The 17,348-nt window shown below is 33.3% G+C and overlaps 1 protein-coding gene across 2 annotated transcripts in view; it reads left to right on the top strand.

Annotated features, from left to right (window-relative positions):
• Positions 1-5,342: 5,342 nt before the first annotated feature.
• Positions 5,343-17,348, top strand: part of LOC132748933 (diacylglycerol kinase beta-like) — a 42,765-nt gene continuing 30,759 nt past the window's right edge. The window contains exons 1-3 of one of the 2 annotated variants that reach the window (XM_060738607.1): positions 5,343-5,489; positions 7,539-7,613; positions 15,264-15,383. In XM_060738607.1, coding sequence (XP_060594590.1) covers positions 5,442-5,489; positions 7,539-7,613; positions 15,264-15,383 — 243 coding nt within the window. In that variant the 5' untranslated portion in view covers positions 5,343-5,441. Of the gene's footprint in view, positions 5,490-7,538; positions 7,614-15,263; positions 15,384-17,348 lie in introns of those variants that run through there. The other variant, XM_060738612.1, reaches the window with a different exon arrangement.

The following is a 17,348-nucleotide window of genomic DNA, read 5'->3' as shown; positions in this document are numbered from 1 at the left end:
TTAAACAAAATATTAAAATGATGATCTAAAAATCAGATTTTACAAACTAAAGTCAAGTGAATACCCTTTGCAAAGGGCAACCAGGGGAGTTTTCAAAACCCGTTAAAGAATTTATCATGTTTTTCATAGATAAATTGAATCTTTGGACATTGAGCTTTTCATTTTTTTCTAGGAACCTCATAGGGTAAAATTTCCCGACAATTTAAACTTGAGGGATTTATCATCATGCTATTTAAAAACATGTAAAAATTTTTAGTCTGGCATAAAAAAGAAATAATGGTTAGTTATCCCGGAAAATTTTAAAAGGGTTTATGGAAAGGAAAACAAAAAACAAATTTTTTTCAATCAGCTTCTTTTTAATGGCATTTGCCCCAAAAAAAGACAAAAAAAAATATGTCAAATTAAAAATTTTCAGATGGAAGGAAAAAATTTGGCACCAGAAAATATAAAATAAACCCGGATTTCAAATTTTTCCGATTTTACCAAATTCAAAAACAAAAATTTTTTTCCTACAAAAAATAAAAAAAAACACCTTTTTTTCAAAGTAGATTGGTTATGCAACGGGTTTTTATTGGGTTTTAGATAAAAAAGAATTATGGTGTAAAGTTTTGTTTGGGTTTTATATTATAAAATGTTGTCAAAGCTGTAATAGGGGTTATATAAGTTGACTTACAGAAAACTTCTTACTTGGGGCATTTATTTTTCCACCCCCCCTAACATTACAATTCATTTTTATGCTCTTTATACTTCGGAGGGCCTTTGTCACAAAACTTTCAACTTTACCCTATTTTTAAGTCCTTCCCTATAACCCCCAAAATTTACAGGTGCACATTTTTTGACTCTTCCACAGACCCATTAAAGGAAGGGTATCAAGTCACCTGGGGGGGCATCATTTCAAATTAAATACTTTTTAATTTATAACACAGGCTAAATTGAACCCACAAAAAAATTTTACAACTGGGTTTTTTTTGATAATTTTAAACGAAGCTAAAAAACATAAAGAAAATTTTTTAAAAATTGAATAATTTAAACAAAAGTGTGTAAAAAATTTTTTCTCAAAAACATACATTTTTAGTTTACCTGATACATAGCCCCCTTTATATTGTGTTTTATATAGCAGAGTACATAGTTTTCTACAATTTTAAAAAACATTTCTTTTTATGGCTCCACAAAAGATAATAAATGACGAATCACAAAAAAAACTGCACTGCCCTAAAGTACCAATGCTATTTTTCATTAAAAATTATTTCCTTTTAAGCAAAGGCCCAGGGGGACAACAAAGCAATAATGGTCTCTTTTTGACCAAAATTTTCAGGTGCTTTTGTCTTTGCAAGTAGATGACCCCTATTGATTTTTGGGTCGAAGGTCAAGTCACATAGACCATTTATATCAAAATAGTTTCCAAACAATAACTAGACAACCCATGGGCTTTTTACAGATGCATTGGTCTTGGTCAGTAGATGACCCCTATTGACTTTTGAGTTAAAGGTCAAGTATGTAAAAATGGTTCTCAACCAATAACTCAACAACTCATGGGCTCCTGGCCCCCAACCTCACAGGTGCATTGTCTTGGCCTGAAGATGATAATTTGACAAGTTATTAGTCCTCCAACTTCATAGAAGCACTGGTGTTCGGCACTTCATGACACTTCTTGATGTTTGGGTCAATGGCTCAAAGGTCACGGTCACATTGACCTTATATGCCAAAACCAATAACTCAACACCCCATGGAGAGCCTATATGTTTTACAAACATATCTTGTATCTCCAGCTTTACAATGCTGTACTATTGTAACATTATAATGATTTATTATGTATGTTAACAATGATATTGTGGAATGATTTTATCAGATTCCATGAAAAATTGCTTGTTGTCCTTTAAATCTGGTGGCTATGGTAATGAGAATAAGACTTTTCAAGCGGCAAGCAAAACTGAAATGTTTAGCTGTGATTTTTGTTCATGTGCCTCCCATTTTATTAGAAATTTACAAACATTTTTATTCTCAATGCAATTGTTAACAAGCACCTACAAACGTGTCATGATTGCAGACAGATTCATAGCTTTATTCACTTAAAAATCTTAACATATCCAGGGTTTTTTTTCCAGGATTTTGGGAACATGACCCATACCCATGGAATTAGGAATTTCAGCGATGTTTTGTTAAAATTTGGGAAAAATTGCATGACTTAAATTTTGCAGTGATTAAATGAATGCAAAGAATAATTGTCTAGGAAGGCATCTTCAAACTTTTAAACACCAAAACAGTGAAGAAGCCCTTACTTTCCAAGATTTTAGAATTTGTTATTCAATATTTTTATTTTGTAACTTTCATTTGGTAATTTTTCTGTGGATTGGGAAAATAATATACTATTTTCAATTGGGAATATGACCGAATATTGGCTATAAAATAAGGCAAAAAAATCCCTGATATCATGTTTACAACATATTTACAACATATATTCTAGTATCTGTTATTGTAATGCGTTAAAAGGAATATTGTTATCAGTTTTTTTTTAATCACCTGTCTAACCTTGATCAGTATTGTAATCATTAGTTTGATACTGATAAATATTGTAATCTCCTGTCCTAACAAGATCAGTATTGAAATAACTTGTCTGAACATGATCAGTGTAATAATCACCTGTTTGACACTGAACAGTATTGTAATCACCTGTTTGACCCTGATTAGTATTGTAATCACTTGTCTGACCCTGAACCTGTCTAAACCCTGATCAGTATTTTTAATAAACCTGTTTAAAACCCTGAATAGTATTGAAATAAACCTTTTTTTTGACACTAAACAGTTTTGAACCCACCTGTTTGCCCCCTGTTAGAAATTGGAAATCATTTGGGCCCTGACCCTAAACCTGCCCTGCCCCTTAAAACAGTATTGTAATAAACCGGGTTTGCCCCCTGAATAGTTTTTGGGGTAATAAACTTGTCTGACCCTAAACCCTTTTTGGGACCCTGATAGTATTGTAATCCTTTTTTAAACCCGGTTTTCCGTTTTGGGAAAATCACCTGTTTTGCCCTGATATATTGTAATCACCTTTTTGACCCGATAGTATTAATAATAAACATTTTTGGGCCCCCGGATAAAGTTTTAATTATCCCCTTGTTTGACCCGGGATCAGTATTTGTAATCACATGCCCTGACCCTGATCAGTATTGTAATCCCCCTTTTTTGCCCTGATCAGTTTTGGTAATCACTTTTTTTGGCCCCGGGGAAAATATTATTGTAATTACTGTCTGCAATGATAAGTATTGAAATAAACCTGTCTAACTTTGAAAAAATTTTTAAAATCGCCTATCAAATTTTGATCAGTATTGTAATCCATGTCTGACCTAGATAAAGAAACTTTAAAATCGCCGGGATTGCCCTAAAATATTATTTTTTAATTCCCTACCTGAAACAAAATGTATTGTTTCCCCCTGTCTGGCATTGCACTGTTCCAGATAAAAAGGGAAATTAGGCAAAGCCTAGGGGAAGGGGGAAAGTCTTTTAAAAATTTCCTTTCCCTTTTTCCCCGTTTTAAAGGTGTTTTTTGGTTTTTTTAAAAACCCATTTGTTTTAGGAAATCCCCGTTTTAATTATTTTAATCGCGAAAGTTAATTTTGTTCCGTTACCGGAATAGTTTTTTAAATCATTTTGATTAATTGTAATCGGCCCTAATAGAACCCCTAAACACCTGAAATTTAATTTGATGTAGTATGAATTCTAATAGTATTTTTTAAATTGTTTTTTAATTTGATTTTCTTTTAAATTTACCAGTGAAAGTTAATCCCGGGCAAGCCAAAAAGGAAGCCTCCGCGGCCCGCTGGGCTTTGGCTTCCGAATTTTCCTGTCAAAATTGCTGAACATTTATTTATCACCTGTCTTCTCCTGATTGGTATTGTTATCACCTGTCTCATCCTGATCAGTATTGTTATATGTGTGTTATGCTGACCAGTCTTGCAATAACCTGTCTGACCCTAATCTGTATTGTAAGAACCTGTATAGTATTGTAATTAACTACCAGACATGGACCTTTCCAGTATTCACACTTTTATGCAAATAGGCTGACAGGCTATCCAATAGCTAAACTGGGATAATACAAAGTTCCTGGTTGACCTAAATTACACAAAAACTACATTGTTTTGTTTTTGATACTGTAAACAACCTAGCATGGGGCTAAAGTTTTCACTGCTAAAACTAAAAAGGTCCATTGTACAGTGTTTTAATTATCTGTTTGAAGCTGAACAGTCTAGTAATCACCCATGTGACACAAAACAGACTTTTAATCATCTGTCTGATGCTGATTATTATTGTAAACACTTGCTTGACCTGATCAGTATTATAATCACCTGTTTGATGCTGATCAGTTTTTAAATCACCTGTCTAACCCTGATCAGTATTATTATCATCTGTCTGATGATGATCAGTATTTTAATCACCTGTCTAACCCTGATTAGTGTTTTAATCACCTGTCAGATGCTGATTAGTATTGGTTTCACCTATCTGACCCCGATCTGTATTGAAATCACCTTTTTGACCCTGATCTGTATTGAAATCACCTTTTTGACCCTGATCTGTATGAAATAATTTGTCTGACCCTGATCTGTATATTAAAATTACCTGTCTGACCCTGATCAGTTATGTATAGATTTACTACAGGTAAAAGTATCAGGTGAGCAATATATAAGCTGTATAGGTCCTCCTGAATAGAAGATATCAATTCATTGTTTGGTACAGTCAAACTCTTTATAGCACTGATAGTGAACTCAAAAGTTTAAGTGAAGATGTCTTTGAAAATAAGAATGTATTGTACAACTATCAGGGCTTCCATAAATGGAAGTTTGGGAGTTATCTAGGCTTTTGACTTCCAAACTATTATGCTTTTCTTTCTTTTCTTATATAATGTGACTTCCAATGTCAGACATTTTATAATCTCTGACTTCCAATTTTGCAACTTAATGCAAGCCCTGACTAAAGGACATATGGAGAAATGTCAGTATGGGCTATTATCTTGTTTTCTGATTTATGGCACACACTGACATCTGTTGATATTTTTCCTTCACTTTAAATGATTCAGTTGACCAGGTCTTCTCCATATGCTGGTATGTGTTTAGAATGAAAATATTCTATTTCATGTTTTTCCATTCTTTGGAGTAAAAAGGCCAATTAAGTTTTAATTTCATAGTTTTTGTAATGTTCCTAAAAAATATGACTTAATGTAACAAAGGAAAAAAAAATATTAAAAACATTTAGTTGCAATATTACAAAATATTATAAAAGATTTCACTATGTTTTTCTGGGAAAATGAGCATTGTTCAGTGGAAGTGAGAGTTTGACTGTATTATGAACACCTTTCATATATAGTGGCAGATTGAGTTATCCCTCTTTATTTTGAATAATCACATTTTACCCATGTATGTATAGCACCTTATAATTTATTTTCAGTTATGTTTCGCCTTTATGATGCTGATGGTAATGGACTACTAGACTCATCAGTAAGTACAGTGTAACCTTTATACCAGTGTCAACTATACCTTCATTCTTCTCATTACCTTCATACACTCTCACATAGTCAATATCTATTTTGGTACTTATTTAGATCCATCATGATAATTACTTTCCTTAGAGAACACGAAAAAGTTGTAATGCTTAAACATTTTGTTAACAGTGTGAGGAAGCTTTTGGATTTATAACCTTGTATGAAAAATACGATATGTATTATATTAGTATTGACTAGGAATAATGAATATTAAAGTATCATTTACAGTTTTTTATTTTTGGTTAATAAAGCAATTTCATTATTTTCATAAAATAATTCCCTTTGCATATTACATGATTGTCTTTCTTGTTTCTATCATAATAAAACATTTTTTTCAAAAATATAATAAGAAATGTTTTGGTACCTTTCCAAAAAACTCAGGGCAGTAAAAAACATGATATCAAGGGTTATGTCCTTTTTAAGTTTGAATTTTAATAAGCATATACATGAAATTCATTAAGGGATATGTCCTTGTTTAACCTAAACTCATAAAAAGATAATTAAAAATGGATACATAAGATTATGTCCCTTTGGTGCCAAACTGAACTCAGCATATTATGATATTAATTTTAAGGTCCTTGGAATTTAATACAAATAATGAATAAAAGGAAATTTTGTTGTCCTTCCATAAATCAGCATATTAATGATATCATAAGGTATATGTCCTTGGTACCTATCCATAGAAAGACTAACATTAAACATCAAAATTTAAGATTGATATATAGTCCCAAATTGCTGATATTTGCTGGATATATAAACACAGGGTTGATTTGTGTAATGTAAATATCATGAAAGGGAAAAATGCCCAGAGCATATCTCCTACATGCATGGAAGGATCCTAGAAATGTTCACCAGTATGAGGAGTTGTGTCATGCACATGAACCAGATTTCTAGGTCAAAGGTCAAGGTGTCACCCTGATAACTTCTTTCTTTGTAAACTTTATTTTAAAAAATCACGAGCAGAAGTTGATCTTACAAAATAGATAAAATCATTTGCTGTGGTAAAAGTTTATTACATTTTGTACATGAGAAAAATAAAAATGAAACTGATGATTTCTAACTCAAGAGATGTGTGAGATGTGTAAGAATAATTGGATGTTTTATTAATGCACTGTTAATGTTTTACTTGAACTACTGGTCAGAAACCTAACTAAATCTGAAACCTTTTGCATGGGTGAACTAAAAGATAAAGACATCATGAAGAACATTCTTATAAATAAATGAATTAATTAATGAATTGTCCATTACAAAACTGTGTCAGTTACTGTGTAAATTGCAGACATTTTAAGTTTGACAGTATTAAAATACTCAGCAGGTATATGTGACTAAGATTTAACCTGAAAACATAAAGCATTTTCAACACAGGCTGATGATGTTTTTAAACTGGTTTCTATGTTACTATTTGTACCTAATTGATGATGACCTTGTCATTCATGTATATTAGACATCATAAATATTCAGTAGTTAAAACTTTGTAACTGTGTACTACTGTAGTTTCAGTGATGTTTTCTGATTCCCCTTTTGTCAATCTTACTCTATGTTTCTAATTTTACTGATCACTAATTCAAATTGTTTTATATGTATATAATATATTTAATTTCTCAGTAATGAATTGTAGTCTAATGAACTAGGTTATAAACATAACTTTTCATTGCAGATAAAAAAATATGCAAGAGTAATCTGTGAAAAATTGATAATCGTATAAAAGATAATACCAGAGTTTGGAAATGTTAACCCTTAACTTGCTGCAACCAAAATTGGTGTGTCCTTGCCACCTTATAGGGCCAGGCCAGTCTGCACATCTGTCAAGTGTGATCAGGCTCTATATTATTGGTTACCTTAATTTTAGTATTTTGATATAGAATGGAAAGTTCCAAAGTCAAAGTTTGGCAAATCTATTGGTCAGATTTTTCAGGTTTTAAGAAGTGCTAAAATAAGTACTGTAAAAGAATTGATAAAAGTGAATTGTGACATGATACATGTTGTAATGACTGTATATTTTCAGGAGCTTGATTGTATAGTCAATCAGATGATGTCTGTCGCAGAATACCTCGGCTGGGATGTTTCAGAGCTCAAACCAGTGAGTTATTTTCTCATACTTAATTTGAGTCTGATGGTATTTGTGTATATCATCTACTCTCTTCTGTGTGCATCTGTCTTCATTTCTTCCGGGATTTCAATCAAATATTCACAAAACTATTGACAGCCATCACATTTTTAGCTTGACTGTTCAAAGAATGAAGAGAGCTAAATTTGTACTCAACCATTCATCAGCGTCACACTTGTGTTTTTGCATGCAGGATGGTATCTTCAAAACTAATTAGGGGAATGGGTTGAAACTCACTAAACACACTTAATTGAGAGCATAATAGGAGGCCACTTTCCATCGCTTATGGCTCTAACATGGATGTGGACAGAATTAATGGCCTTTTTCGAACTCATAAATTTCTACATTTTCTAGGCTCTTGTTTGACTATCAAACACTGAGAATAGTAGAGCATGCTGTCCTGCTGACAGCTCTTGTTAAGTTATTGCTGTTGGTTATGTTTTCATATACATGTATAATAGAGGAATAACTTTTCTATGCACAAGGTATTGAACAATTCTGAAGGGATTGCAGCAGTTATCATTGGTGGTAAACCTGGTTTTGTGACAATTAGTGTCACTTGTTGAGCTATTACTTTTAAAGTGTTTGTTTTATCATTTGCCACAGGAACTGTTCACATTTTATATGTGATGTGCAGCAAGTGATTCACTTTGATGATGAAGTGATGATCTAGTGATGAATATCTCCACCATCAAATATACCATAGATATTTAACAAGAAACATTGCCTTAATGACCTCTGCAACAAGTTTTGCAGAAATAATTTGCCTTGGGTAAATAAACATAGTGTGTCAAGGGACCCTTAAGTGATCTGCGGCCATCATTACATCTCAAAGGCATTTTCTTTTCCTATTATTATTTAGCAGTTACCTTTAACAATTTGATTTTCTTAATGTTTAAAAGCATGTCAAACCAAGATGATGACTGATCAGTAAAAAAATCATGTCAGATAAAAGGAAATAATGTTGTATATTTTTATGTTGTGATGATCTTTTAAACAAATTATTTTCCTTCTCCTCCCACACAGCATGTCAGTAGGTTAATGCACTGTGGTTACCTTAAATGTTTGACCTTTAAATCCGGGTTTAATGTAGGAAATAAAATACAAAAGTTAACAATGAAAATATTTAGTTTCTTTAACTAGTTGTATTGTATGTATTTTAGATACAGGGAAATGGTATTTAAAGTATCACATTAACATAATGCCTACTTGCTATAACAAAATTATGGTTGTATGCATGGGAAAGTTGATAGTTACAGTATTTCACCCTCGCCCACATATTCTGTTTTTTTACTGCTGTAAGATATTGTATAACACATATTTTCATCAACAACTTAATTATGATTTAACATACCACTAGGTCATGTTAGCTGTTGTTGTAGTGCTGTAACTACTTCAGACTCAATGCAGGGCTTGACACTAACTTTTTTTAGGGGTAGTCAGAAGGACTACCTACTTTGAGGATCAGGTAGTCCTTGGCAAATCTAGGTAGTCCTCATTGTAAAACATAAAAAAATGTTTCTTATTCTATTTAAATGCATTTTGAGTGTATGTATCTGAAGATAAGAAAACAATAGCATCAGATATCTTCAAATTTATTGAAAAAAAATCACCAATAGATAAATCATATAAGATCTAGTAAAAGTTTGTAAGCTTTATTCTGCATGAGATGTAGGTCCCGGCTAGCCTCCTCTTCAAAGTCATCATCAACAATTTTTTTTACATATTTTTTGTTATAAAATAAGGCAGTGTGACACTCAAAAGTCAATAGGGTTTGAAAGGCCAGACATTACCTACAGGTATAGGGTTCTAGCCAGGAATTACTGAAGGTGTGTTGCAAAGAAAAATGCTACGCAATCAGCTCAGCTTATAATATTGACAGCCTATAGGGAAGGGGAGACTATATTGGCAATATGAGCTAAATAAGTATCTGCCAGTTTTAAATTTATGTAATACCTAGCTTTTGTATTAAAAAAATATTTCAATAGAGCTTACATATCTACTTTCAGGTATAGATAATGTATGACCTTTTAGATGTGTTTGTAAATTCAAAACAGAAGTAAAAAGCTTGGACAAGAACAAAATATGTTTGTCTTTACTCTAATTGATTTATTCTACAAACTTATTTTGTCAGACATAAAACAACAAAATATCAGAATAACAAACTTTTACTAGTGCTAGTAGTTCATTTATTTAACTGTCAGGAGATTTAGATAGGGACATTAGATTAATATCTGTTGTCCCTGATTTAAACACGAAATTAGAGAAATGTAAAGCCATTTTTAATCAAACTATATTGCCTTAGTATTTTATGCCTATCGTATTAGTGTTTGTTAACATTTTTTTTCTTCATATACATGTATTGGCATTATTGCTTACATTTGCTTGTTTCAGGCTCTGTGTCATCTCCCTATTTCAGGCTCTATGTCATCTCCCTGTTTCAGGCTCTGTCATCTCCCTATTTCAGGCTCTATGTCATCTCCCTAGTTCACTATTTCAGGCTTTATGTCATCTTCCTGTATCAGGCTCTATGTCATCTCCCTATTTCAGGCTCTATGTCATCTCCCTGTTTCAGGCTCTAGTCATCTCCCTATTTCTGGCTTTATGTCATCTCCCTAGTTCACTATTTCAGGTTTTATGTCATCTCCCTGTTTCAGGCTCTATGTCATCTCCCTATTTCAGGCTCTATGTCATCTCCCTAGTTCACTATTTCAGACTTTATGTCATCTCCCTGTATCAGGCTCTATGTCATCTCCCTATTTCAGGCTCTTTGTCATCTCCCTATTTCAGGCTCTGTGTCATCTCCCTACTTCAGGCTGTATGTCATCTCCCTATTTCAGACTCTCTGTCATCTCCCTATTTCAGGCTTTATGTCATCTCCCTGTATCAGGCTCTATGTCATCTCCCTATTTCAGGCTCTATGTCATCTCCCTGTTTCAGGCTCTGTCATCTCCCTATTTCAGGCTCTATGTCATCTCCCTAGTTCACTATTTCAGGCTTTATGTCATCTCCCTGTAAAATGAAACAAACAAACAAACAAACAAAATCATCTCCCTGTATCAGGCTCTATGTCATCTCCCTATTTCAGGCTCTTTGTCATCTCCCTATTTCAGGCTTTGTGTCATCTCCCTACTTCAGGCTGTATGTCATCTCCCTATTTCAGACTCTCTGTCATCTCCCTATTTCAGGCTCTATGTCATCTCCCTGTTCCAGGCTCTCTGTCATCTCCCTATTTCAGGCTTTATGTCATCTCCCTGTATCAGGCTCTATGTCATCTCCCTATTTCAGGCTTTATGTCATCTCCCTGTTTCAGGCTCTGTGTCATTCTCCCTATTTCAGGCTCTATGTCATCTCCCTATTTCAGGCTCTATGTCATCTCCCTATTTCAGGCTCTATGTCATCTCCCTATTTCAGGCTCTATGTCATCTCCCTGTTTCAGGCTCTATGTCATCTCCCTATTTCAGGCTCTATGTCATCTCCCTATTTCAGACTCTGTTATCTCCCTATTTCAGGCTCTATGTCATCTCCCTATTTCAGGCTCTATGTCATCTCCCTGTTTCAGACTCTCTGTTTCTGATATTGAGAAGATAAAATGCTTGCATTCTTTACCACACCAGAACCAAATGTTCAAGATGAGCAGGTGAAGTAACCTGGTGTCATGTCAGTTTTCAATGTCATTGTGATAAAATGGTACAAGAATGATCATTACTTTGTCTTTCAGAACATTTGCTGAAGTAAGTTGTTCTGGTCTACTAAACACAGTAGCCACCAGAATTAAAAATAGAAATAAGATTTAAGTGACATCTCCTCTTCAACCATTCAGTTTGTGAAAGAGATTGTCCTCTATTGATGACAGATACTTAGTAATTGGCAACATTCAATAGATAGGCTTCCTTTATTGATGACAGATACTTGGTTATTGGCAACATTCAATAGATAGGTTTTACCTATTGATGACAGATACTTGGTTACTGGCAAATATTTAGGAAGAGATTGTCCTCTATTGATGACAGATACTTGGTTACTGGCAAATATTTAGGTAGAGATTTTCTTCTATTGATGACGGATATTTGGATACTGGCAAATATTTAGGAAGAGATTGTCCTCTATTGATGACAGAATACAGATACTTGGTTATTGGCAACATTCAATAAATAGGTTTTCTCTATTGATGACAGATACTTGGTTACTGGCAAAAATTAAGGAAGAGATTGTTGGCAATATTCAATTGATAGGTTTCCTCTATTGATGACAGATACTTGGTTACTGGCAAATATTTAGGAAGAGATTGTCTTCTATTGATGACAGATACTTGGTTATTGGCAATATTCAATTGATAGATTTCCTCTATTGATGACAGATACTTTGTTACTGGCAAATATTTAGGAAGAGATTGTCCTCTATTGATGACAGATACTTGGTTATTGGCAATATTCAATTGATAGGTTTCCTCTATTGATGACAGATACTTGGTTATTGGCAAATATTAAGGAAGAGATTGTCTTCTATTGATGATGGATACTTGGTTACTGGCAAATATTTAGGAAGAGATTGTCCTATATTGATGACAGATACTTAGTTATTGGCAACATTCAATAGATAGGCTTCCTTTATTGATGACAGATACTTGGTTATTGGCAACATTCAATAAATAGGTTTTCTCTATTGATGACAGATACTTGGATACTGGCAAATATTTAGGAAGAGATTGTCCTCTATTGATGACAGATACTTGGTTACTGGCAAATATTTATGAAGAGATTGTCTTCTATTGATGACAGATACTTGGTTACTGGCAAATATTTAGGCAGAGATTGTCCTCTATTGATGACAGATACTTTGGTTATTGGCAGATATTAAGGAAGAGATTGTCTTCTTCTGATGACAGATACTTGGTTACTGGCAAATTTTGGGAATAGAATAGATTGTCCTCTATTGATGACAGATACTTGGTTACTGGCAAATATTTAGGAAGAGATTGTCCTCTATTGATGACAGATACTTGGTTATTGGCAAATATTTAGGAAGAGATTGTCCTCTATTGATGACAGATACTTGGTTACTGGCAAATATTTATGAAGAGATTGTCTTCTATTGATGACAGATACTTAGTTACTGGCAAATATTTATTAAGAGATTGTCTTCTATTGATGGCAGATACTTGGGTTATTGGCAGATATTTAGGAAGAGATTGTCCTCTTCTGATGACAGATACTTGATAACTGGCAAATTTTGTGGGATAGAATAGATTGTCCTCTATTGATGACAGATATTTGGTTATTGGCAACATTCAATTGATAGTTTCCTCTATTGATGACAGATACTTGGTTACTGGCAAATATTTAGGAAGAGATTGTTCTCTATTGATGACAGATACTTGGTTACTGGCAAATATTTAGGAAGAGATTGTCCTCTATTGATGACAGATACTTAGTTATTGGCAACATTCAATAGATAGGCTTCCTTTATTGATGACAGATACTTGGTTATTGGCAACATTCAATAAATAGGTTTCCTCTATTGATGACAGATACTTGGTTACTGGCAAATATTTAGGAAGAGATTGTTCTCTATCAATGACATATTCATTAGAATGGTTTCTTCTATTTGTTATAGATTATTTGGTTTTATAGCATACTTTATATAGAGATTTGGTGCCACTGATACTTGTTTACTGGTGTAATTTGTTGAAGATATAGCCTCTATTGGTGAAAGACACTTGGTTACCAAGAGATTTACTCTATTTATGACATATACTTGGTGAAATAGTGTCCTTTAGTTGTAACAATAATGTTTTTCTATAGGGAATTCTTGTCATACAGTTATAGAATATTAATAAGGTTCTGCCCCTAAAGGCTGTGGTGTAAATTGGAAAATTCAATTTAGAAATTCCCCACATACTTGATTAAGCAATGAATGTAAATCATAACTTGTTGTGTAAATACTGCAATCATTACTTGGATAATTTCTCCCCATTTACATCAAACCTGCTTTATAAACTTATGTTAGAAGTCAGTTAATTGCAGCATTTTGAGATTATAGAGGTTGGTGGGGTGGTGGGGGGTACTATTTTATGTAATAGTACTAATCTTGAATTTCCACAATTTATGATAACAGTCTACAGTTAGCATTGATTAATGTATCACCATTTTGATCCATCTGTCCAGCTGTCATGCAATCTTACAGTAGTAATATGTTGGGGCATCTGTGTCCTATGGACACATTTGCAATTTCTTTTTTTATCTAGGGTATATTTTGTGCCCGCTCAGTAAGTTATTCATCCATCAAGAGATTATTTTGAAATAACTTTGCATAATAAGATAATATTATGTCATGTGGAACACCCTTACCCCTACTTCCAAGGTCACACTTGGAAATCAAAGGTCAACATTGTCTGATGGACAGTATGTTTCATGTCTGGTCCATTATTTTTTCATCCCCATCAAGGGATTTTGAAATAACTTGGCACTTATGTTTATCATTATAAGTTATTTCATGTGCAATACACAGACCTCTAACTCCAAGATCAAGGTCACACTTTGAGATCAAAGGTCAATTTTGTCTTATGGAGGGTATAATATGTGTCTGATCCATAATTTTTTCATCCATCAAGGGATTTTGAATTAACTTGGCACTTATGCTCACAATAAGTTGTGTCATGTGCAACACACAGACCCCTACCTCCAAGGTCAAAGCTTAACTCTTATAGGGCCTTTTTGTGTACAGTCCACAACTTTTCCATTTATCAAAGAATTTTGAAATAAGTTTTCACAAATATTCACCATAAAAAATAAAGACAATGTGTTATACAAAACACTCAGACCCCTACTAGCAACGTTAAGGTCAAAGCTTAACACGGTCTGTATTTCCTTGCCCAGAGAATAACTCTAAAAGTTTTTTAAAAGATTCTTGTGAAACTTATAAATAGATAACAGCGTATTGAATCATCTTAAATAACTTTTAAGTTATCTCCCTGTATGTACTTATTTTCAGTGATAAAAACTGCTCAAATGTATTCCTATTGACACATACACAAGAGTTATTTCATTATATTTCCATGATGAATTTATTGTTGCATATACAGATTTAGCATTTATCAAAATTTCGGCCTGAAGTTCAGATTCATACCTCAATCATTTGAAATAGCACATTTTTGGGCTTCATGTTAACGTCCCCTTTGGCAGGGGATGTTGCTAACTTTGTAACAAATTCTTGTATCATTTTTCAAGGCATCTGTTTCCTGAAGACAAATGCTCAAAAAGATCTCTAAAGAAATCACCTTATTCAATAGTTATTCAGGTTTAGATTTTATGTTTCAAAGATTGTGTTGACAAGGTTTTAACATTGTGGTGGCATGGCCAAGTGACTAACGCTTCTGGCTTGTAATCTAAGGATAGCTAGTCATTTGGGTTCAAAACTCTGTCAGGGGCAAGCCGTTGTTTCCTCAAGCAAGAAACTTTTACAGACACTAATTGTTCAGTACTGGTTGGTTCCAGGAACAGACTATAAGCTTATAGCTTGCTACACAATCGAATTAAACTAAATTCTGTATAAACTAAACAAAAGATCCACTTCACAAATATTGTATCAGTTATAAATAATTCTATATTATACATGTTTCAGATATTACAAGATATGATGATAGAAATAGACTATGACTCGGATGGTACTGTTACATTAGAAGAATGGAAAAGAGGGGGAATGACTACCATACCATTACTTGTGCTTCTTGGTTTAGATACAGTAAGTTACCTCCCTTTTTATATTTCAATCTTAAGAATTGAATGAATATGGTTTGTTTGTTGTCTTGTTTTTGCTAGTCGTAATTTATACAATTGTCATTACTGTACAGTTTGAAGCTGGAGAGTAGCTATTTGATTTCATTGGGTATTTTCATGCATGTATGGATTTCTTGATAATTTTATATCACCCTAAGTTTCATAAAAGTGCATTGTGACTGTGTCTGGTTAACTATTCTGTCGATGGATTTCAAATTATTTTGGCATATATGTGTAAGACATGATGACAAATGTAAGAATCCGGTCTTCAGGTAAAAGGTTAAGGTCACACCTGTATATCCAGTCTTAATATGATTGTGAATTGATGTTGATGCCCATCTGGTTCATGACAATCATGGATGGATTTTGAATAATTGTGCATAAATGTTTGATACACTGAGCTTGTAGCTCAAAGGTCAAGGTCACATTTGATTCATAGGTATGTAACCTGAACGACAGCCAATTAAAATGGTCAAGGTCACACTTGAATGTCAAAAGCATCATATGGTATTACATTGATGGTTGTTTGCAGTCAATAATTTTGTCATTCATGGATGGAATTTCAAATAACTAGGCATAATTAATTTTGTTGAACATTTTGAAGGGTTGTGACAGGGAAATGCCAGGTTGACAGCAGTTATACTTGGACATCAAAATAGCTTCAGCAGCATGTTTCTTTTTCCAATGCCTAGTTTGTTTTTTCTTTGAAGAAGAAAAGATGAAAACAATGTACATGTAATAGATTTTTTAAAGTCATGCATGAGCATGCATTGGTCATTTTGAATATAGACTTTTTTATTTGCATGACAGTCATATTATTTTTACCTAATAGCAACCTCAGATTGTTTTGTTTTAAATAAAAGATGATAAATTTGAGAAGGGTGTATTTAAATGTATATATATTGTATCTATGTGTATTGGTAATAAACATTTTAAATAATGATACATAATTATATATGTATGTTTCTAAATATAGTATTTTTGCTATTGAAGCTCATTCCTAAAGTAGACACTGTAATTTTTCCGAGCACTATTAAATAACTTGTAACAAATGTTTAGATTAATGCTCAGTGTCATTCTGATTCATGGGTTATTGGTGAAATGTAGAATCTGCCCAATACTGCCTATAGGCACATTGTTGACATGTGTCTGTTTTGTACTTGGTTGTCTCTATATCCATCCAGAGTTCATTTGCAATTGCATATCCCCTTGTACCTTTTGAATTGATGGAAGGAAATTGATACAACTAGACAGCAATGTCAACCATAATAAAACCATATGCAGAGAGCAGATTTGACCTTCAAGGGCTCGCATGATAACTTTGTATGAATTTTAAAATTTAATGTCCCTCAATATCTTTTAAAACTATGGAAGGAAAATAAAGTTATTTGGCAGAAAGGGAATGCATGGAAGGACAGACAGGATGCAGGTTATCAAGGTCAAGGTTCAAGTCCCACATGGTCATATTATGATATGGCCTTGTTCAGTCTGTCTTTCTGTTATCCACATCAATTTAGATTAAATTAACTTGTAAAAATATTTTAATTTGTGACTATATAAAGGTAGAGGTCAATTGTGCTAAGTGAAATCATTACAACTGGTACATCAGAGGAATAATTAAAAATCCTGCTAATTCAATTGAGAAATGAATTAAGTGCAGATTTGTGAGACTTGGTGGAAGTAGATGATCCCTCTTGATTTCGAGATCAAAACGTTAAAGGTCAAGGTCACATTGATGCTAAGTGTAAAATCCTTGACAACTGAGTACCTCAAGAAGGAATAATTAAATCTAGTCTTGTGAAATGTCCATGCCCAGTAAATGATCACTTTAAATGTTAAGGTTAACAGGTCAAAGGTAAAGGTTACTGTGATATTGATTACAAAAAGCTTGTTCAACCAGTAACTAGATAACTCTTTGACTGACAGTTCT

The sequence above is a fragment of the Ruditapes philippinarum genome, unplaced genomic scaffold (genome assembly GCF_026571515.1).
Source record: "Ruditapes philippinarum isolate M1 unplaced genomic scaffold, ASM2657151v2 ctg535_1_1_1_1, whole genome shotgun sequence".
NCBI lineage: Eukaryota > Metazoa > Mollusca > Bivalvia > Venerida > Veneridae > Ruditapes > Ruditapes philippinarum.
Note: the sequence above shows the minus strand (reverse complement) of the source record. Positions and strands in the feature narration are given on the sequence as shown.